General features: G+C 35.0%; 5 protein-coding genes across 5 annotated transcripts; 1 reads left to right on the top strand and 4 right to left on the bottom strand.

Moving 5' to 3' along the window:
• The first annotated feature begins 441 nt into the window (after nt 1-441).
• On the top strand, nt 442-2176 carry LOC103852841 (nascent polypeptide-associated complex subunit beta). The gene is made up of 6 exons (XM_009129737.3): nt 442-664; nt 1130-1197; nt 1302-1450; nt 1529-1585; nt 1668-1706; nt 1793-2176. The coding sequence occupies exons 2-6, from the start codon at nt 1130-1132 to the stop codon at nt 1981-1983; spliced, it is 504 nt and encodes a 167-aa protein (XP_009127985.1). The 5' UTR covers nt 442-664; the 3' UTR covers nt 1984-2176.
• On the bottom strand, nt 2011-4516 carry LOC103852840 (organic cation/carnitine transporter 1). The gene is made up of 2 exons (XM_009129736.3): nt 3737-4516; nt 2011-3396 (listed from the first exon to the last, which is right to left on the bottom strand). The coding sequence occupies exons 1-2, from the start codon at nt 4269-4271 to the stop codon at nt 2225-2227; spliced, it is 1707 nt and encodes a 568-aa protein (XP_009127984.1). The 5' UTR covers nt 4272-4516; the 3' UTR covers nt 2011-2224.
• LOC103852842 (kunitz trypsin inhibitor 4-like) lies at nt 4506-10079 on the bottom strand. The gene has a single exon (XM_033285081.1). The coding sequence runs from the start codon at nt 10048-10050 to the stop codon at nt 9409-9411; it is 642 nt and encodes a 213-aa protein (XP_033140972.1). The 5' UTR covers nt 10051-10079; the 3' UTR covers nt 4506-9408.
• A 3292-nt stretch (nt 10080-13371) lies between these two features.
• On the bottom strand, nt 13372-15959 carry LOC103852844 (kunitz trypsin inhibitor 4-like). The gene has a single exon (XM_033285080.1). The coding sequence runs from the start codon at nt 14575-14577 to the stop codon at nt 13963-13965; it is 615 nt and encodes a 204-aa protein (XP_033140971.1). The 5' UTR covers nt 14578-15959; the 3' UTR covers nt 13372-13962.
• Nucleotides 15960-16476: 517 nt separating this feature from the next.
• On the bottom strand, nt 16477-16803 carry LOC103853392 (kunitz trypsin inhibitor 4-like). The gene has a single exon (XM_009130310.1). It carries the CDS (start codon nt 16801-16803, stop codon nt 16477-16479), a length of 327 nt encoding a protein of 108 aa, XP_009128558.1.
• Nucleotides 16804-18760: the final 1957 nt, after the last annotated feature.

An 18760-nucleotide genomic window follows, 5' to 3' on the forward strand; every position in this document is an offset into this window, starting at 1 on the left:
TTAGCAAATCACGTCATTCAAGCCAAGTTTATAACCGGTGACAAAGTTTGCCAAAAAGTTTTGCTCCCAAGAATGTTTGTTTCTCCACCATAAACCAGATTTCCGTTTAGGATGAGACAGAGACAATTTCCTATTGCTCTTGCTTTTAGGACATTATTATGATGCATCTTAACTGTTTAATATTCTCAAAATCATTGTGCCCGCGTCCACGCGGGCTGGACACCTAGTGAATCCTTTAATCAATGACTAAAGTTCGACCCAAGTTTGCTTCGTCTTTATGACATGAAATTTGAATTTCCAGGACTCTATAATTGTTTCAGTTACTGTGCTGCTTAATAAACGAGTTCCAATAATTGCGCATCTAGAGAATTTGGAGATGAAATGGGCCATAGAGTAAGGCCCATGGTTCAAATAAGTATATCGCGGCCTATAGCGATATCGAACGGTAGAGAAGAAGAGTGCGATTAAGGACGTGATATACTGACCGTAGGATGTTATGTTTTTTTATATATGATTAAATTGTATTCGTTGTAACAGGCGAAATCGGCCAAGGAATCGCAAAACCCTCCCCATCGCCGTTTGGATCTGTCTGTCTATTCTCTTATCTTCTTCTTCTTCTTATACCCTTTGGACCAAGGAAGAACCCTATAAATCGAATAACAAGGTACACCACTCTTCACTTCTTCTTCCTTTCGATTGCTTCTTTAGTGCTGAAGTGGTCAAGATCAGTTTCATGTCTTCATTGATTCAACATACTGTCTTTGTCAATTGAGTATTATCAAAAGTAGTGTCTTGTCTGTTCAAGTAGTAATAAAGACTTAATCGCTTGTAAAAATTGATACTTTAAGGTCATAGCTTTGTGATTAGTTACTGAGTGTAACGAACTTCTTAGATACATTTTGGGATTAAAGGTTATAGTTTTTTTTTTTTGATTAGTTACCGTGTGTGTGCCTATTTAATTCAGTCAGTTGTATATATTAATGTGTTCCCTTATAATACTGCTTAGGTACATTTTGGGATTAAAGGTTATATAGCTTTGTGATTAGCACTGTGTGTATGCCTAACTGATGCAGTCAAGAGTAGATATTGATACCTTTTGGGATTAAAAGTGTTCCTTTTGCACAATCAGATGAATAGGGAGAAGTTGATGAAGATGGCTAACACTGTCCGCACTGGCGGTAAAGGGACAGTAAGAAGGTAATCTATCTATCCAAAGTCTCTCTTCTTCTTTTAAGCATTAGGCATTGTTATTAATTATTGTTTAGCTAAACTGTTTTTTTTTTTTGTTTTCTCATTTATAGAAAGAAGAAGGCTGTTCACAAGACGAACACCACTGATGACAAGAAGCTCCAGAGCACTCTTAAGAGAGTTGGAGTCAACTCCATTCCCGGTATTGAAGAAGTTAACATCTTTAAAGATGATGTAGTCATTCAGTTCATTAACCCTAAGGGTAAATTTCCTAACCTTTATTTGTTTTGTTTTATTAGAAAGCCTTCATTTCATTTATATTTTAATGTTGATATTACAGTTCAAGCTTCGATTGCTGCTAACACATGGGCTGTGAGCGGTACACCACAGACCAAAAGTAAGTGTTGTATCTACCATTGTCCACTACTCTCCTCGGCTTATTTGTAATTCTAATATCAAAATCTTACATTTTCCTGCAGAATTGCAAGACATACTTCCTCAGATTATCAGCCAACTTGGTATGTCTTTACCCTCTCCAAGTCCTTTTTCTCCAAACTAGTGATCGCTTGACGCTAACCGATTTCTATTACTCTGTTTATCTTAGGACCTGATAACTTAGACAACCTGAAGAAGCTGGCAGAGCAGTTCCAGAAACAGTCACCAGGTGGAGCTGATGTTCCAGCAACTATCCAAGAAGAAGACGATGATGATGATGTCCCAGAACTTGTAGTGGGAGAGACTTTCGAGACACCTGCTGCTGAAGAAGCTGCTCAGCCCAAAGCTGCTGCTTCTTAGAGAAAGAAGAGCACACCCCATTATATGTTCTGTCGCTTTTTGCTTACCATCTGTTAAATGTGAGTTCCATTCTCTGTTCTGTCTCTTCAATCAATCCTTAAAACATAGTCTGTCGGATTCTTGGTTCCGATTATTTACATTATCAGTCAACGTTTCATATATCTTGATGGAAAAAACCAAAATATGTTACATTTTTTTTTCCAATTATTGGACAAATATTGTAAAGGAACATCACTAGTGTTCAAGAACATTCCGTTTTGTTCTCCATCTCTTCAGCCTTCCCCTGCTGCGTTAGTGTTTCATAAAGTGGAGCGTTTCGCGTTTCTTTTAGCCAGAGACTCACCACACCGCTCAACACGGACGCTGCGCCAATAACAATGAAAGACATCATGGCGTTTTCTCGTCCCAATGCAACTAGCAACGGTGCTGCACATGCTCCCAGCATGAACGCTTGACACAACAGCGAAACCGCAAAGTTCCTCACGTTTGTTGGGAACAGCTCGACGCCATAGACATATAGGACATCGTAGGCAGTTGAGGACGCCATGAACCCAACTGCCTCAACAGCTAGCTGCAGCCATTTGGTAGCAGGTAGTACAGTGGTCACACAATGGAGCGAGAGAACCGCGCAGAGTAAGCACGCGGTTCCAGCTAGGTATGATGAGATTGAGAACAATGGACGACGGTTCATGACCCCTAAGAGGAAGCTTCCGACGAAAACCGCTGGAAACTCCATCAAAGCATTGACCGCAACGGTTAAGTAGAGATTGAAGTTGAGATTCTCAGCGTTTAGTTGAATACCGTAGTAAACAAAACCAGTGCCAAATCCAGCCATCATCACAATTACAATCCTCTTCACAGCCCACTTAGTTCTCCAAAATTTCTCTGATGACGACGAAGCTCTATCATCTCGTCCTTGTATCGGATTGACTAGGCTTAGATCAGCTGGAAGTTGTTTCCCATTGCGCCTCGCGAGTTTCTTCAAGACTACCATGGCTTCTTTGTTACGTCCTTTAACAAGAAGCCATCGAGGGGACTCATAGGCAAATGGCAAGAGGAAAACAGCGTATCCAAGAGGAAGAAGGGATGTGATTCGGTAAAGGTTTCTCCATGACTTTCTCTCCAAGTAACCCATGAGTGGTAGAGATAGAAACCCTAACGTGAAGAAGAAGAAACCGTATTGCCCTACTTGCCCACGCCATTTCTTACCGACGACCTCTGTAGCAAGCACGATACAACAAGAACCAATTCCTGATCTGAAAAAACCGTTTGCGAAACGCAAGAACGCGTAAACCCAAACGTTTGGAGAAAAGGAGATCGCTAAAGCAGTGACAAACGTTAAAAGACAAGAGATAAATAGTGTCTTTTTCCGACCAAACCATGAATCAGCAAGATATCCATAAACTCCAGAACCTGTAAGGAGCAAACAAAAATGCAATATGATAATCAGGACTGGCCTAAGAAACCAATCAAACTGAAAGTAAACTAATGTTTAAAAAAAAAGTTAAATTAATGTATAATAATTTCCCCGATTTTTATTAGTTGACGTTTTAGGTTGTATACACAAATTAAAAAAAAAAAAAAGACTGAATAACCAAAAAGGTCATATACCATAAAATAACTAACAAATTTTATTAAGAAATTGAATACGTTATCTAATTTGAAACAAAAATATATACTAAAACGTCATGTATTAAAAACGAAGGAGAACTCTCCAAACCGTAAACAAACGAACTTGGATTAAGATTCGTACCAAAGAGAGATCCGATGAAGAAAAGAGTGGATGGAAGAGCAACGAGGAACTTATGTTGACATATAAGATTCCACTCTGAAACAATAGTGTCGCTCTTTCCTCCAACCCATTCCCACTCTCCGGTGGACAACCCACACAACATCGAGCCTTCCACGATGGCTCCCGTTGTGAGAAGCCTCGCAGCGGGCTTAGCGTCGGAGAATATGGATATAAGAGTGGACTGAGCATCGAAGGTCCAAGCAATAGAGACCAAAAGAGCATGCACTATCTGTGCAAACCCAAGTGCTCCAATGTGTTGCTCGATCACCTCGTCAACTGTGAGTGCATAACCATTGCTGGATTGTTGTTGGCTTGTTGCTTCTCCTTTCTCCGATGCTGATGGATCATTCGATATGTTTGATGATGCAGCCACAAGCTTCGGAGGTTCAGAAGGTTTCATTTTTTCTGTTGTTTCAGGTGTAAATAATCTTGTTTTAAGGTTTTGTTTTGATGATTGATATGTCTTAAGTAAGTAACCATATATATTTATACACATGGTCGAGCAACGTTTTGTATCACTCTCGAATAAACAATCTAATAAAAGGATCCTGTGGGTATTGAGTCACTAATTATTATAACCAATTTTTCTTATATTGTGTGCCTATTTTATATGTTGCGTTTGATTGGTACATTCATTAACTTGAGATTTTAATTTAAATTTGGAAAAACAAGATTTGCTTACAACTTCTCACCGAACTATTAACATTCATGTAAGTACGTAACTCTTTACCAAAACTTTAAACAACAAAAAGTGTGTTACTCTCTTTTATTTCTATTTTTCGTCCTTTTTTTTTTGTAAAAAGGTTTCCATATTAAAGTGCAAAAACTACATGTATGAATTTTCACTCATAAGTTTGATAAACTTTGACACAAATCAAAGGGTATAGAGACCCTAGATAAAGATTTACATTTGAATCTTAGAAAACAAGATTAGTTAAAGACATTAACTAGTGATTTTGGTTCCCCACGATGTAACGCAGATGTAACGCATTTGCAAAAAAACGTGACTCTTTATATTGAAAAAAAATATAACAAATTAAACGACAAAAGTTACGGTTAGAATAAACATGATACATGACGAGAAAATTAAAAAGAATGTGTGATGCATAAGAGGATAAGACATTGCTGAAATTACAAAATTAACTCTTTGATGTGTCAACATGCATGTGAGTTCCAAAACTCATTAAGATTTATTTGATAGTGCTTTCAAAAAGTTGGGATCTATTGTGGATTTTTGGCCGAATAATACATGAAAAATGAGTTTAAATTTTGGAAGAAACTCTTTGTAAGAAAACGTATTCATCCGTAAGTGGCTTAGTGTTACGTCTAGGTATGGCAATGTGACATACGCAGAACTCTTTAAGGTATAATAAATATGTCAGATGTGGTTTGACGATTAATATACACTGTCCATTTTCAAAAAGTAAATAGTGCAAGTTCGGAAAGAAGGTAATCCCCTATATATTAAGATAGAACCATTATCATTCAATGTTTTCAGACTATATTGGACACGTGACAACGTCACATTGATTTCAATTTGAATATGCTGATGTGTCGATCTCACAGTCGTTTAACAATTAATGCGTTCACATACTAATTTTTTTAATTTTATCGCAGACAATTTAACGTGTTCACACTATTTTTTTAATCAGCTCATTTGTGTTCTTCTATTTTTAGCTTTTGTATAAATGAACTGAAGTTCTCTACGTATAACTAATAATATCATTTGAAAGAAAGAAATTAGAAAAAATGATTAAGATTCACATCAACTAAAATGCTGGAATGAGAATGTTTTTATAAATTGAAAGTTTCGTATCTTGCCGAGCTTAACTATGGTTGATGCTTCTGTACACGAATGCAATAAATAATTACGATTGGTTATGAATTAAAAAAATTGAGGTCAAAAATACCAGACACAAAGTCGGATTTTTAGTTAAGCCAAATATTGTTTTTGTTTACAGATTTTTCATACCAGACCAAATGTTATAAACATAAACAGATTGCAAGAAAAAATGAGGAATCAGAAAAATTTTAAAAGAAAAAAAAATCGTGAAATCGATTGAAAAACAGAATTCAAGTGTCGAGTAAAGAGATCACATTATTACATGTTATTGGTTTTAGGATACATCAGTTTTGCAACATGCTTAAAAATATTGAGACAATTCTGAATAATTTTATTGGTATTTTTAAAATATAGTCCAATAATTATGTATGTTAAATAAATCGAGAATATTTTTTTTACATTTATTTTATTTTGTTTTATATTAGTAGGAAAAGTAAGTCTGGGTAAAACATTTGGATCCAAAGAACCGAACCAAACTAAAATTGATTAAGTACTCAGATGGATCTAAAATTTTAATATCCACATAACCAGATCCGAATTTAATCCAAACTAAAAGATTTTGGATACCAAAATATCTAAATCACAATTATATATTTAAATGTATTAATTATTTTAAATTTTATATCTATTAGATATTCAAAAATCTGAAAATATCTAAAAATTATCAATATACTCACAAGTAAATATCTAAAAATAATAGAAAATATTCAAAATACCGTAAATATTTATTTTTTCTCCATCCATATAGTCTCAAGTATTTTTTTTTTGTTGCATATTTAGTGGCGACTGAAATTAATCAAGTTTTCGATTTGGATTATTCAATCATTAACAACTTTTAAGATTGTTGCAAAGTTGGATCTTACAGATTAATTAATATATTAACGAGGTGCGATCATCCAAAGAGGCCATGAAGAAAGTGGGTTAAATAGTAGGATTAGGACATTACTGGGATGTAGAAACTTTAATTTGCTTGAACATTCTTTTATCTCTTGTAACCTTGGTCGATAATCTAATAAGCATTTGCAACCTATATATCAATACAACAACAAAATAGCAAATGTCATTTTCTGTGATATACATATATATGGTATCAAACTCTTTCGTAATTGTTTCGGGTTTGTACCTATAGAAAGAATTAAAGGTTGGTGTGTTCTTTTTTTATAAACACTTTTTTTTTTTGAAACACCAAAAAGGTTGGTGTGTTCATGATATTAACCTATTTTTAGGTCATATAGTTTGCGAAGAATATGTTGCACATTTTTTTGCCTAAATCCACATCTCTTCCTCCATGTTTTACAATCGATTCGAGTGATAAAGTGAAGATCCTCGTGATCATCATTATTATAACTAAACTCAATCTGATAATCGTGTAACATGTCTTTCGTTGATTCCATGACACATAATGTTCATTCCACATGAAACCTCCAACTTATTATTTGCCTCCACCTATAGGAAAACAACATATTGTTCATGAACCTCCCTTACGAGAATATAAATTATTTGTGTTAATGGCGTTAGCTGAAACCCTTATATTATATAAAATATCAATCACATTGCCTTTTTGCTGAAGTATTGTAATTTAATCATGAGGATGAAAATGTTAGAACACTCGTGATTGCGCTTAGTTATCCCTAAGTTAGTGTAATCATACACGAACTTTTCTTAATTAAGAAATATTTCAGGAGGAATATTCGTAATTTAAAGCTCCTTTTCATGTGTTTTCTCGTATCCGATGATAAATTACGTAAGATTTTGCTTCACATATCGTGGGCAGATGAGGATCAAAGTAACTGTAAGGCATATTCTACATAGATTCTATGGGAATGTTAAGGTATATGCCTATAATTTTCATAGTCTCTTATATATACTTTTATAATAAGAGAGATGGTGTATGAGTAAGCATCCGGTCTTTATATATTATGTTCCAGTCGTAGTAGCACTAACTAGAAGTAATCATGTCAATCAGAATTCACACAAACTGAATGAGTAAGTCAAGTTTTAAATCTAGCTTAACATAATATGTAATAGCTATTGCAAGTTATAATTTGTTTTATCCATGTGTAAACCTCACATTATCTTTGAAAGTGACGACATAAGAAAGAAAAATGTTTGGTTTGTATCAACAAGATGATAGAAGCATAAAATTGAGGAATGTCGAGGACATTGTCACTAGTTGAAAATTAGTAATGACACGACATAAATGCTATATAAAATACCATGCCAGTTACCAAATCTTCATCCAATCGATACTTAACCCATTTTCATTTGTCTTCTTTTCTTGAATTTCTTCACACTAATAAAAGATTACAAATATGTATTTGATCAAATTATTATTGGATGACGAGTTGTGGGAATATCGCAAATGCTGCTTTAAAGTTAGGCAAGCTTCTATCTATAAACAAATCAAAACCATCTCTTTGTTTACAATCTCTAAATTATAATATTACAAACTAAAAAATCTTTAGATTTTTTTTTATTTTGTAAATCTCTTACAAGGAATAGTGTAAATGGTTAACAAGAAAAGAAAAATGTTTGACAAGGGTATCCTAAATGCAAATAGTTAATTCGTTACATTCAAGCTTGTTTTCTGCAAATTCAATCTACCAAAAACCGTATTGTCTAAGATGAGAAACCTCTAATTCGGTATAGTTTTGAGCTTCATTTTCGACGGACCACATTACATAATAATATATAAATTTGTAAACTAAACTTTGTGACCAAAAACCTAGTAAACTAAAATAAAATGATTGAATCATCATCATACAACAACACCACCGTATGTGATTTTACTTGAACTCGCAAAGAATAAATCGTTTTACAACAATTGAGTTTAGTAAAAAAAACAACTGGATCATTTAGCTATTTGGTTTAATGATGAACAAAATTAAGTAAAAAAATAACTCCATGTTAAAAGGCTTTTAAGGGTTTTAAGCCCAACGTTCAAGACTCAGACTCTGTCTTTCAACATTTCCATATTCAGGGTGATGATTCTTCTTCATTGATCCATCATCTCACCTGATATCTTTTCCAGCTGGCATAAAAACCTTCATCACGCCTCGGCCCAAATCTCGAAATCACATTAACCTAATCCGCTTTCTTCTCCTCCAAAAACCTAATTTCACTCGGTCATAGCAACGACAACCACCGCCTCTTGCATCTCCTCTGAATTTTACCTCAAGATAGGGTACCTTCGAGTATCTATTTGAGTATCGGTTATAAACAGATAGGATTTGGATATCCAAACTTACTCAGAATGAAGCGCGATTGGTTATTTAGCAGTAACCGTATCTGAACCGATCTTCCTACTTCGGTCAGGTTCGGGTATAATTCACTATGCCCAGGCCTAGTCCGCACTAGTGAGCCTTTGATCCACCTTACACGAACATGATAAATAACCAGTTTTAAATTTGCAAGCACCTTTTCACGAGCTCTCTCTTTATTTATTGGCCTCGTTCTTTGCGAGTTTACACGACGCACTGCAAACATCTACACCCACTCCCTAGAGCTATGTAACAAAAAAAAAAGAAAAACAAATTGATAGAACTAACCCTAGCTCTTCTTATTCTATGCTGGTTATGTCCACATCTCAAGCTTGATGTCAAGAGGTTAATAGTTGTAACACAAAGCGAGAAGATGTCTTTGTTTGATTTCCGGTTTATATGAATCTTAAACTAGGGAGTTAATTAAAAAGAAAAAAATAAACAAAGGAAAGATGTTTTATTCCATTTAAGATGAACAAAGAAAACAGAAACACAGATAGAGTTTTATTATTAGTCGTTACTTATAACTCTTATTCTTTTACTTTTGTAGTCTTTATAGACATAATCGGCTTGGTCGAAGTCTCTGTCTCAGTAGCTTTCATGAACCTAACCTCGAATGGTGTAGAGCTTAAAGCCAAACGCCTAACGCCCTGTTTGTCCACAAATATCCCGATATCGCTGCAATCGTTATTGTTAACACAAAACACAATCTTGTAACCGCCAAGACCATCTTCAATTTTCTTGATCTGGAAGAAACCATTTGACGGTTTAGGACCAGCCGCTATGAACAACGCCTCAATAACCGTGATGGGCTCGACGGGAGGGACATACCAATAGGTTGACTGACCACATATCGTGGCTTTGACGTCCATATGGATGTTGAGGTTCGCTGACTCGGGAACGAACGCAACTTTAGTCCTCCAGTCTGAGAATTTTACGGGAATGCCCCTGTTAACCTCTGAATATTCCTGTTTGAGATAGAGGGGACACCAATCATCACCACGGGAGCTGAGAGTCAGGCCGCCACCTCCAGGGCCGGAAATGCGGGGGAGAACATAGTAACTGCCATCGAATATGATATCACCATGAATATCGAGAACTGGTTCGCCGGGGCTTCCGGTCACGGCCAAAACAGCGGTTAAGGCAAGAAGGAAGTAAAACATGGGATTCATTCTTTTTGAGTTTATGTAGTTGATTATATTTGAATGTTATTGGATGAAGAAAATGTGAGTTCATGTGTTCCGTATTTGTACACGAATGTGTGTATACATGCACATACATCTTTGTATACACAACGCTGTTTGAATTATTAACTTTAAAATTATGCAAGTACATCGAGATTTGAGAAGATGTCTATCGTTTTCTACTCCACTCTCTTTCCACGCTTCTTTGATTATAAATTTATTTTTGATATAAACGCTTCTTAGTTGTCCAAAAAAAAACGCTTTTGTTTTTAGTAAAATGTTAATTTGTTTGTTTAATTATCCCTTATTTCTTATGGGGAGATAGAGTTTATTGAATAATTATATATGTTCACTATGGCTCTAGCTCGTAATTAAGTTTACGATTTAAACGTTATGAAAGGGAAAAAATTCTGGTTCGACACTAGTTTATTTATGTTCACTATAGCTCTGGTTTTATAAGTTGTTGAATGAAACTAAAAGTTCCCCTTGCTTCTGTTAATTTGTCGGTTCAATCTGGTTTGGTTCGAAATGGAGCCGCCAAAATGGAGTACCCACCCACACATGTGTTTCGATTCTTGTGATATGAGCGCAAGTCTTCAGAAGAAAAGGATAAGAACAAGGTTAATTTAAATAGGAAATATATCAAAAGATCTCCTATATATTAAAGGAGAAGCATTTTTAAAACTTACCTTAAAAGTTTATTGGCGAGGAATGTGACGTGGTGACGTGGCTTCACGAGAAGCTTTTATTTAGTAAAACGTTTAGCTGTCACGCAGAGAACATTTCTCACCAAAACTGTGCATTTAATGCGTTCACACTAACATTCCTTTAAAAAATATTCAAACCATGTATACTTTTCTCGACGTTAAACCTTCAGCTTCAAGTTTGATTATTTGATTTATCAATCTTCTCAATATAATCATAGCATCAATTAAGATTCCTTATTCCTCTATACGTTTATGTTAAAAAAGCTAATCCATCTGATCTATCGCTATTAAGTCGACAGATCCGTAGAGACGACAAAGCGATGAAACTTTAGTATGATGCCAAGTGTTAATGAAAAAACTCTTTTCTTCATACCTGTTTTCATGCATTTAGCAGAGCACTCACGTTCTTGAGAACCGCCTCTCATTGCTGAAATATGACGTTGATAATCTATTTCTAGATAAATGTGATGTATTCGGTTTTGTTACTGCTCGATGAGGTGATCTCTGTTTCGAAGAAACTGAATCACTGTAAGTCGTTTCGGCTTAGCGTATTAGTCTTCTCGAGCAAGCAATATAAGCATCTGAGTGTCACCACTTTCGCCGCCATGAGAGCTCTGCATTAGACGATCTTGAAGATGAGAAGAAACTTCCAGGAACGAACCACCGGCAAGTCTCACGTGCTGGTCGCATCTAGAACAACATTTACAATTTAGAGAGTCAAATAACCTTCAATTTCTTTTATTATGCAACTATTTTTTTTTTGAATTTAAAGGAGCTATACTTTTTTTTATTTCACACAGTTATTGTTTTTCTTATAATATGTTATTGATCCACTTTTATTTCGATTTTATGTGTTAAACCTTTAAGTCCATAACTACTACAACAAAATATGTGAAATATAAAAAAATATTTTCTAAAGCTTCTTTTCAAACTTGCAAACACCGTATATTAAATTTTAATATTAGTGAACTCATTATAAAAAGTCTATAGCTTCGCCCCTGATAATAATCATACTTTTAGTTCTATCTAACTATCGGTTAAAGTATACTTTATGTTATACATAATCATAATATATAATTTTAACATTAATATAGACATCTTATCCCGCGCAAAACGCGGGTTACTATCTAGTAAGCTTATTATAAGTAATGTTTTAGCCTCGTGTTTTCACAGATTCTCCTCGTGTGATTAATGTTATGAGGAACTTGATCAACTTTCCAAGCACCATCGCTAATTGTTTTGTCTTTCTCTTCTATGGGTGAACATTACTAATAAAATGGGTATGTCACGTACCGTATGTGCTTCACGAGCTAAGGGCATTAGCTATGTGTACAATGTTGGCCAAAATAATTTGGAAATTAAACGCACCCAAAAAAATGTTATAAAATAGCGTTTTTAATCCATTTTAACTTTATGAACCATAAAGCTATTCGTCTAACACTTAGGGTATGAATGGTGACCAGGGAACGGCGAAGAATAATGCATTTCCTAACGTTCCTGAAAAAAATCACCATTTACGAGGAATAATAATTCTCTCTCATTCCCTTTCATTCTTTTTTTTTAGATAATTAAAGAACAAAAGTATTCCTTGTTAAAAATGATAAGGAACGACCATTTCTTTTCATTCCTGCTATTTTATTCCCAAACATTCTTTTTTAATCCGTTATTCTTGTTTCTCGAATGGTCACCAGTCAGACCTTACTGTATTATTTTTACCAAAAAACACTGTTACTGTATTTGACATCTATTTAGGAAAATAATAGTTTATACCAAATTCAGTTCCGTGTCATGCACACAATATATTTTTTTATAATTTAAATCTTTAAAATATAAATGAAATAATGTGTTAATATGTCACTTTGTCTTTATTACATTTAATTTTTTTTTAGTTTTGGATGGCAAATATATTAACGTTTGAACATGTATATAAACCGTACAAATCTATTTACATCTGGTAAATTTAATTATATATATACATTTTCCGTACCTGAATACCTAAAATGGTCGATCCGTTAACCTGACCCTCCCTTTTGACCAAACTGATTTGTGTCCTTACATGAACATTATTAAGTTTTCTTTTGATTTAAAGTTTAAACTCTGGTGTGGCCCTTTTCCCTATATTCAAAATCCACAACACAATTACGAAACATACAAGTTAAAGCCGTAATAAAATTGTTGCTGTGGCTGTAGTGAATGTCATTTTAGTTGCATAAGTCCTTTTATATCTGTTGATGATGAAGAAGAAGAATCAAAGTGTAATTTGAGGCGAGTCTGATAGAAAGAATTATGAACGATTAAAACGTTTGAATTGTGATCCTTTACATTTAATTTATATGGCGTCAACTATTAATTTATAATCCCTCTGTTTTCTTAAAAGATGATATTTTAGAAAATTTTCTTTGCACATCTTTAAAATTTAATAATTTTTATGCTATATAACTCTTCATATTTAAAAATATGTTTTTCATTTGTCGAATTATGGTTAGATAGATAGTTAATAATATTTATGTTTAGAAAAAAAGTTGAAATTAATATTTTATTAATTTGTGTGTTAAAATCTAAAAGTCAAATAATAAGAACAGGGAGTATTGTACATCTTTTCTTTTTTTTTTGAAGTAGAGTATTGTACATCTTGAGAAGATCATTAATTTGTAAGCTCTCTTTATTTACTGGCCTCGTGCTTTAAGAGTTTTCACGGCCGTCGATGCAAATATGTACACTGAATTGAATTTTGACTTAGCGCCATTGATCAAATTGCTAGCTATTTTATTTATTTGTTAAAACTTTTACCAGAAAAGCGAATATGTTGTACGTACAAAAAAAGTGAATATATCACACTGAATCTGTTTCTGGTCAATTTCCATTCCATTTACCAAACACAACCGACTTTCTAGAACCAAAAGAAGCTGCATCAACTTTTTTCTAGAGCTATGTAACTTAAAGGAAAAATATATCGACAGAACTAATCCTAGATCTTCTGATTCAATGCTGGTTATTATTTTTTAAAAAAAAAGCTATGCTGGTTTTGGTTATAATGTCCCCACATCCGGCCCTGCTTGAACTAGAGAGAGAATTAAAAAGAAAAAGAAACAAAGGAAGATGTTTTATTCCATTTATGACGATTGATGAACAAAGAAAACATGAAACATAGATTGAGTTTTATTATTAGTCGTAGCTTATAACTCTTATCCTCTTAGATGATAGACATAATAGGCTTGGACGAAGTCTTTGTCTCACTAGCTCTCACGAACACAACCTCGAATGGCGTAGAGGCTAGAGCCAAACGCCTAACGCCATGTTTGTCCACAAATATTCCGACATCGACGCAATCTTCACCGTTAAAACAAAACACAATCTTGTAACCTCCAATAGAATCTTCAATTTTCTTGATCTGGAAGAAATCATTCGATGGTTTAGGACCAGCCGCTATGAACGCCGCTCCAAAGACCATGTCGGGCGCAGGTACATACCAATAGGTTGACTGAACACAAATCGTGGCTTTGACGTCCATCTCGATGTTGAGGTTCGTTGATTCAGGAACGAACGCAACTTTAGTCCTCCAGTCTGAGAATCTTACGGGAATGCCCCTCTTGACCTCTGAATACTCCTGTCCGATATAGAGGGGACAATTGTTGCCACCACGGGGGGAGAGAGTCAGGCCACCTGCAGGGCCGAAGATGCGTGGGAGAACGTAGTAACTGCCGTCGAATATGATATCACCATTAATGTCAAGAACTGGTTCGCCGGGGCTTGCGGTCACGACCAAAACAGCGGTTAAGGCAAGAAGGAAATAAAACATAGGATTCATCCTTTTTTGCGTTTATGTAGTTAATTAGATTTGATGTTATTGGATGAAGAAAATGTGAGTTCATGTGATCAGTATTTATACACGAATGTGTGTATATATGCACATACATCTTTGTATACCTATGCTTAGGGTTTGAATTATTAACTTTTAAATTAAACAAGTACCTTGAGATTTGAGTAGATGCTTTTTCTTTACTCCACTCTTCTTTAATTTGTTTGTTTAGTGATTTCTTATGGGGAGATAGAGTTTGGCCTGGTCTTGAACCATTGGTTATAATAAGATTATATATGTATGTTCACTATAGCTCCGATTTTATAAGTTTTGTATTCCAACGTTATTGAAAGAAAAAAGAAAACTATAACTCCCCTTACTTCAGTAATTTCTATCAATTTATTTGATTCAATCATATCTGGTTTGGTTCGAAACTGAGCAGTGAGCACCCTGGTCAGAAGTTTTGTTAACCATCGATAGTTTTCACACATGTTTGTGAGTCTTGGAATATGAGCGCAATTAATCTTTAGAAGATAAGGATAACAACAAGGTTAAATAAAGAGGAAATATCCCAAAGAATCTGCTAATAGTACAGTATATAAGTAATTCCAAGCCTCGTGTTTTAAAAGCGTTAACTTCTTATTAAACGTACAATTCAGAACTGTATAATATAAATTACACTTTCCAAGCACCAATCATTTACTTTTTTTTGTCATTTTCTATTATTGGTCAAGTTTCCTAATAAAATGGATATGTGCTTCACGAGCTCTATGTATTGAAGCGTCATTTAGCTATGTCCCTCTTAATCAAATTAATTTATAAATTTAACACCTTGTAAAATATGTTAAAAATTAGCGTACTAGATCTGCATCAATACCACAAGGGTGAATTGGCTGAATGACTATAATGAACTTTTTAAAAACAAAATAGCCATGTAAAAATATGGGTGGGAAATGCGATAGTTGACACAAAATTGGACAATCTATTCCGTGCTGCAAGTTACCGTACAACTCACAACGTCCACAACATATAGATATTTATAAAATAGAATAGTATGGTATATTTTTTATTAAAGTACATGAAGGTCTAAAACTTTCAAAACTCAATTTTATGAAATTTCAAAAAATTATAAGATAAAATTATAAGTTTATAATGTTTAAATATCATCAAAACCATAAAATACTATTTATCTTATAAATACTCGTAGAAGTGTGTTATCGTAATGATTTATGATGACACTGTGAATCCTATTAAATGTGTTGATTTGTGGCATTCTTCTGATTGTGATGGATATTGGAAACTTCATAAAACATTAGAGACATTGATATGGTAGTCAAGCCTCAAGGTTAAGGCTAAGATGATCAAGATGGTTATTGGAAGATTTGACGAGTTTTATCAAGTTATCGAGAGATCTGTATTTTGTCTTCGTGCTTGGAGTTTGATACTAGTTTGAAAAGGGTAGCTTCTTCGTTAAGTTTCGCAATCAATGATCAAAGTGTGAACTTATATGAACTCCCCCAAAATAATGAAGTGCACAGGCTCCACTATTTCTTCAAAAATAAAATAAAAACCAAGTGAGAGAATCACAGAACTAAACTGCGTGTGATTGAATTGAACTAACCCTAGCTCTTATTTTTCTATGTTGTTATGTCTCCACATCTCAAGCTTGATGCGTTTACGATTTATAGTTGTAACTTGTAACAGAAATCGAGAAAATGTTTATGTCTAATTTCCAAGTTATACGAATCTTAAACTAGGGAGAGAATTAAAAAGAAAAAAAAAATCAAAGGAACGATGGTTTTATTCCATTTAAGATGAACAAAGAAAACATGAAACACAGATAAGAGTTTTATTATTGTTCGTAGCTTGTAACTCTGATCCTTTTAGTTTTGTAGTCTTTCCTTTTTCTCAGACAATAGACATAGTTTTGGGCAATGCCTCTGTCCCAGAAGCTTTCATGAACACGACCGGGAATGGCGTAGAGCTTAAAGCCAAACGTCGAACGCCATGTCGGTCTACAAATATCCCAATATCGCTGCAATCGCTATCGTTAGGACAAAACACAATCTTGTAACCGCCAAGAGCATCATTTATTTTCTTGATATGGAATAAACCACTCGACCGTTTAGGACCAGCCGCTATGAACAATGGATCAATGACGCCAGCCTTCGGGGGAGGGACATACCAATAGGTTGACTGACCACATATCGTGGCTGGGACGTTATTAGAGTACATATTGGTTTATTATGGTTAAGTTTGGTTTAGTATAAACCGAGATGTAAAGCTTACTATATAAACACTTGTATCACCTTTGTAAAGCTCTAACAGAAATAATAGAAAGTTTGTTAGATCATCTTAATTTTTAGACCCATTTACACCCAATTGCATGCTTGTCTGGTGGAAGAGAACAGACTGTCCAAGTATTAGTACTTTCTAAAGCCATGAGTTCGTCATTCATAGCTTTTAGCCAGACATCAAAACGCTTTGCCTGTTTGAGTGAAACTCGATGGCTCAGGATACAAAGCAACAGAGCAGATATAGGCCTTGTAATCTTCAGAGAGACTAGCAAAAGATGTATATGCAGAGAGGGGATAAGGTATATTAGTATCACTCTCTGCTATATTACAATAGTAATCTTGAAGATGAGCAGGCAACTTTGAAATCCTCTTGCCTTCTGCCTTAGATAAACCAACATCTGCTAGTGGCGTTTCTGTAACTGGAACAGCAACAGGTTCTTCTACATGTAAATCACTATTAGGTGCAGAAGTAGGTTCAGGGATTGGAGCAGAGGAAAATATATCTTCATAAGGTTCAGTGTGATCTTTAGCATATGGAAATATGGCTTCATGGAACGTAACATTCCGTGATATATGAATGGAGTTAGTATCCAAGTCAAGAAGCTTATAACCCTTATAGCCTGCAGGATATCCAAGGAAAATACAAGGCTTTGATCGTGGCTGAAACTTATGTCGATTCTTTGTTGATGTAGAGTAGTAAGCTAAACATCCAAAGACTTTGAAGCCACCATAATCGACTCGTTTGGAGGTAAGAACTTCAAAAGGAGACTTATCTTTTAATAAAGGAGTAGGGAGCCGATTGATGATGAAAACAGCAGTGAGTACACAGTCACCCCAGAGCTCAAGAGGAACGTGTGATTGAAACATCAAAGCACGGGCAACATTCAGAATAAGCTGATGCTTCCTTTCAACCACTGAGTTCTGTTTTGGCGTTTCTGGACAAGAATGATAAGAGACTATTCCTTTCTTCTTGTAGAAATCCACAAACTTCAATTCTGGAGCATTGTCTGATCTCACAGCCTTAACCTTACTCTTATATTTAGTCTCAATCATCTGAATAAAATCCGGAAAGACTGTCAAAACTTCATTCTTTGTGCGCAAAAGATATATCCAGATCACACGAGTGTGATCATCAACTATTGTCAAGAAATGCTTGTAACCTTCAGCTGTAGACACAGAGAAAGGGCCCCATATGTCGATATGAAGAAGATCAAAAACATTCTGACTCATGTTGTTCTGTGGATTATAAGGAAGGCGTTTCTGCTTTGCAAGAGGACAAATGGCACAATGAAAAGGTTCTTTATTGATATGTTTGAATCCAAATACATCAACAATGTTTTCTGTTTTAGACATAGAAGGATGTCCTAATCTGTTGTGCCACAAGCTTACATCAACAACAACACTAGAACAAGAGGCAGACTGTTGTTGAATGAATGAAGAGCCTGTTATATCCACTGCATCCAGAACGTAAAGATTGCAAATCTGTTCACCCCTCCCAATCATCAATCCCTTGGTAGGATCCTGTATAAAACAAGCACCCGGATCAAACATAACTCTGTAACCCAAATCCTTAGTGAGTTGGCTCACACTCAAAAGATTAAGTCTGAAATCCGATAGATATAAGACATTTCTCAAGATCAAGGAGTCGGTGAGTCTTATACTGCCAATGCCTGCAATCTTAATACCAAGACCAGTAGGAAGAGTAACAGATGTACTAATGGAATCAGTGAGGTCAAGAAAAAGATCTCTATCATGGGCAACATGATGAGTGGCACCACTGTCTATTATCCAAGTCTTTGTACACAGAGCATTACTCGTTGCTTTAAGCATTCCAACAAAACAGAGTGTGGAGGAAGAGAATGCCATACCGGGAAGTGCTGTTATCATGCCTCCAG

The sequence above is a fragment of the Brassica rapa genome, chromosome A02 (genome assembly GCF_000309985.2).
Source record: "Brassica rapa cultivar Chiifu-401-42 chromosome A02, CAAS_Brap_v3.01, whole genome shotgun sequence".
NCBI classification, from domain to species: Eukaryota; Viridiplantae; Streptophyta; class Magnoliopsida; order Brassicales; family Brassicaceae; genus Brassica; species Brassica rapa.

Bases quoted from the DNA above. Each gene is read 5' to 3' on its own strand.
- LOC103852842 (XM_033285081.1), bottom strand. From the start codon at position 10,050: ATGAATCCCATGTTTTACTTCCTTCTTGCCTTAACCGCTGTTTTGGCC.
- LOC103852844 (XM_033285080.1), bottom strand. From the start codon at position 14,577: ATGAATCCTATGTTTTATTTCCTTCTTGCCTTAACCGCTGTTTTGGTC.
- LOC103852840 (XM_009129736.3), bottom strand. From the start codon at position 4,271: ATGTGTATAAATATATATGGTTACTTACTTAAGACATATCAATCATCA. The intron at 3,397-3,736 runs GTACGAATCTTA...TGCTCCTTACAG, and splicing joins CTTCATCGGATCTCTCTTTG to GTTCTGGAGTTTATGGATAT.
- LOC103852841 (XM_009129737.3), top strand. From the start codon at position 1,130: ATGAATAGGGAGAAGTTGATGAAGATGGCTAACACTGTCCGCACTGGC. The intron at 1,451-1,528 runs GTAAATTTCCTA...TTGATATTACAG, and splicing joins TCAGTTCATTAACCCTAAGG to TTCAAGCTTCGATTGCTGCT. The intron at 1,586-1,667 runs GTAAGTGTTGTA...ATTTTCCTGCAG, and splicing joins CGGTACACCACAGACCAAAA to AATTGCAAGACATACTTCCT.
- LOC103853392 (XM_009130310.1), bottom strand. From the start codon at position 16,803: ATGTACTCTAATAACGTCCCAGCCACGATATGTGGTCAGTCAACCTAT.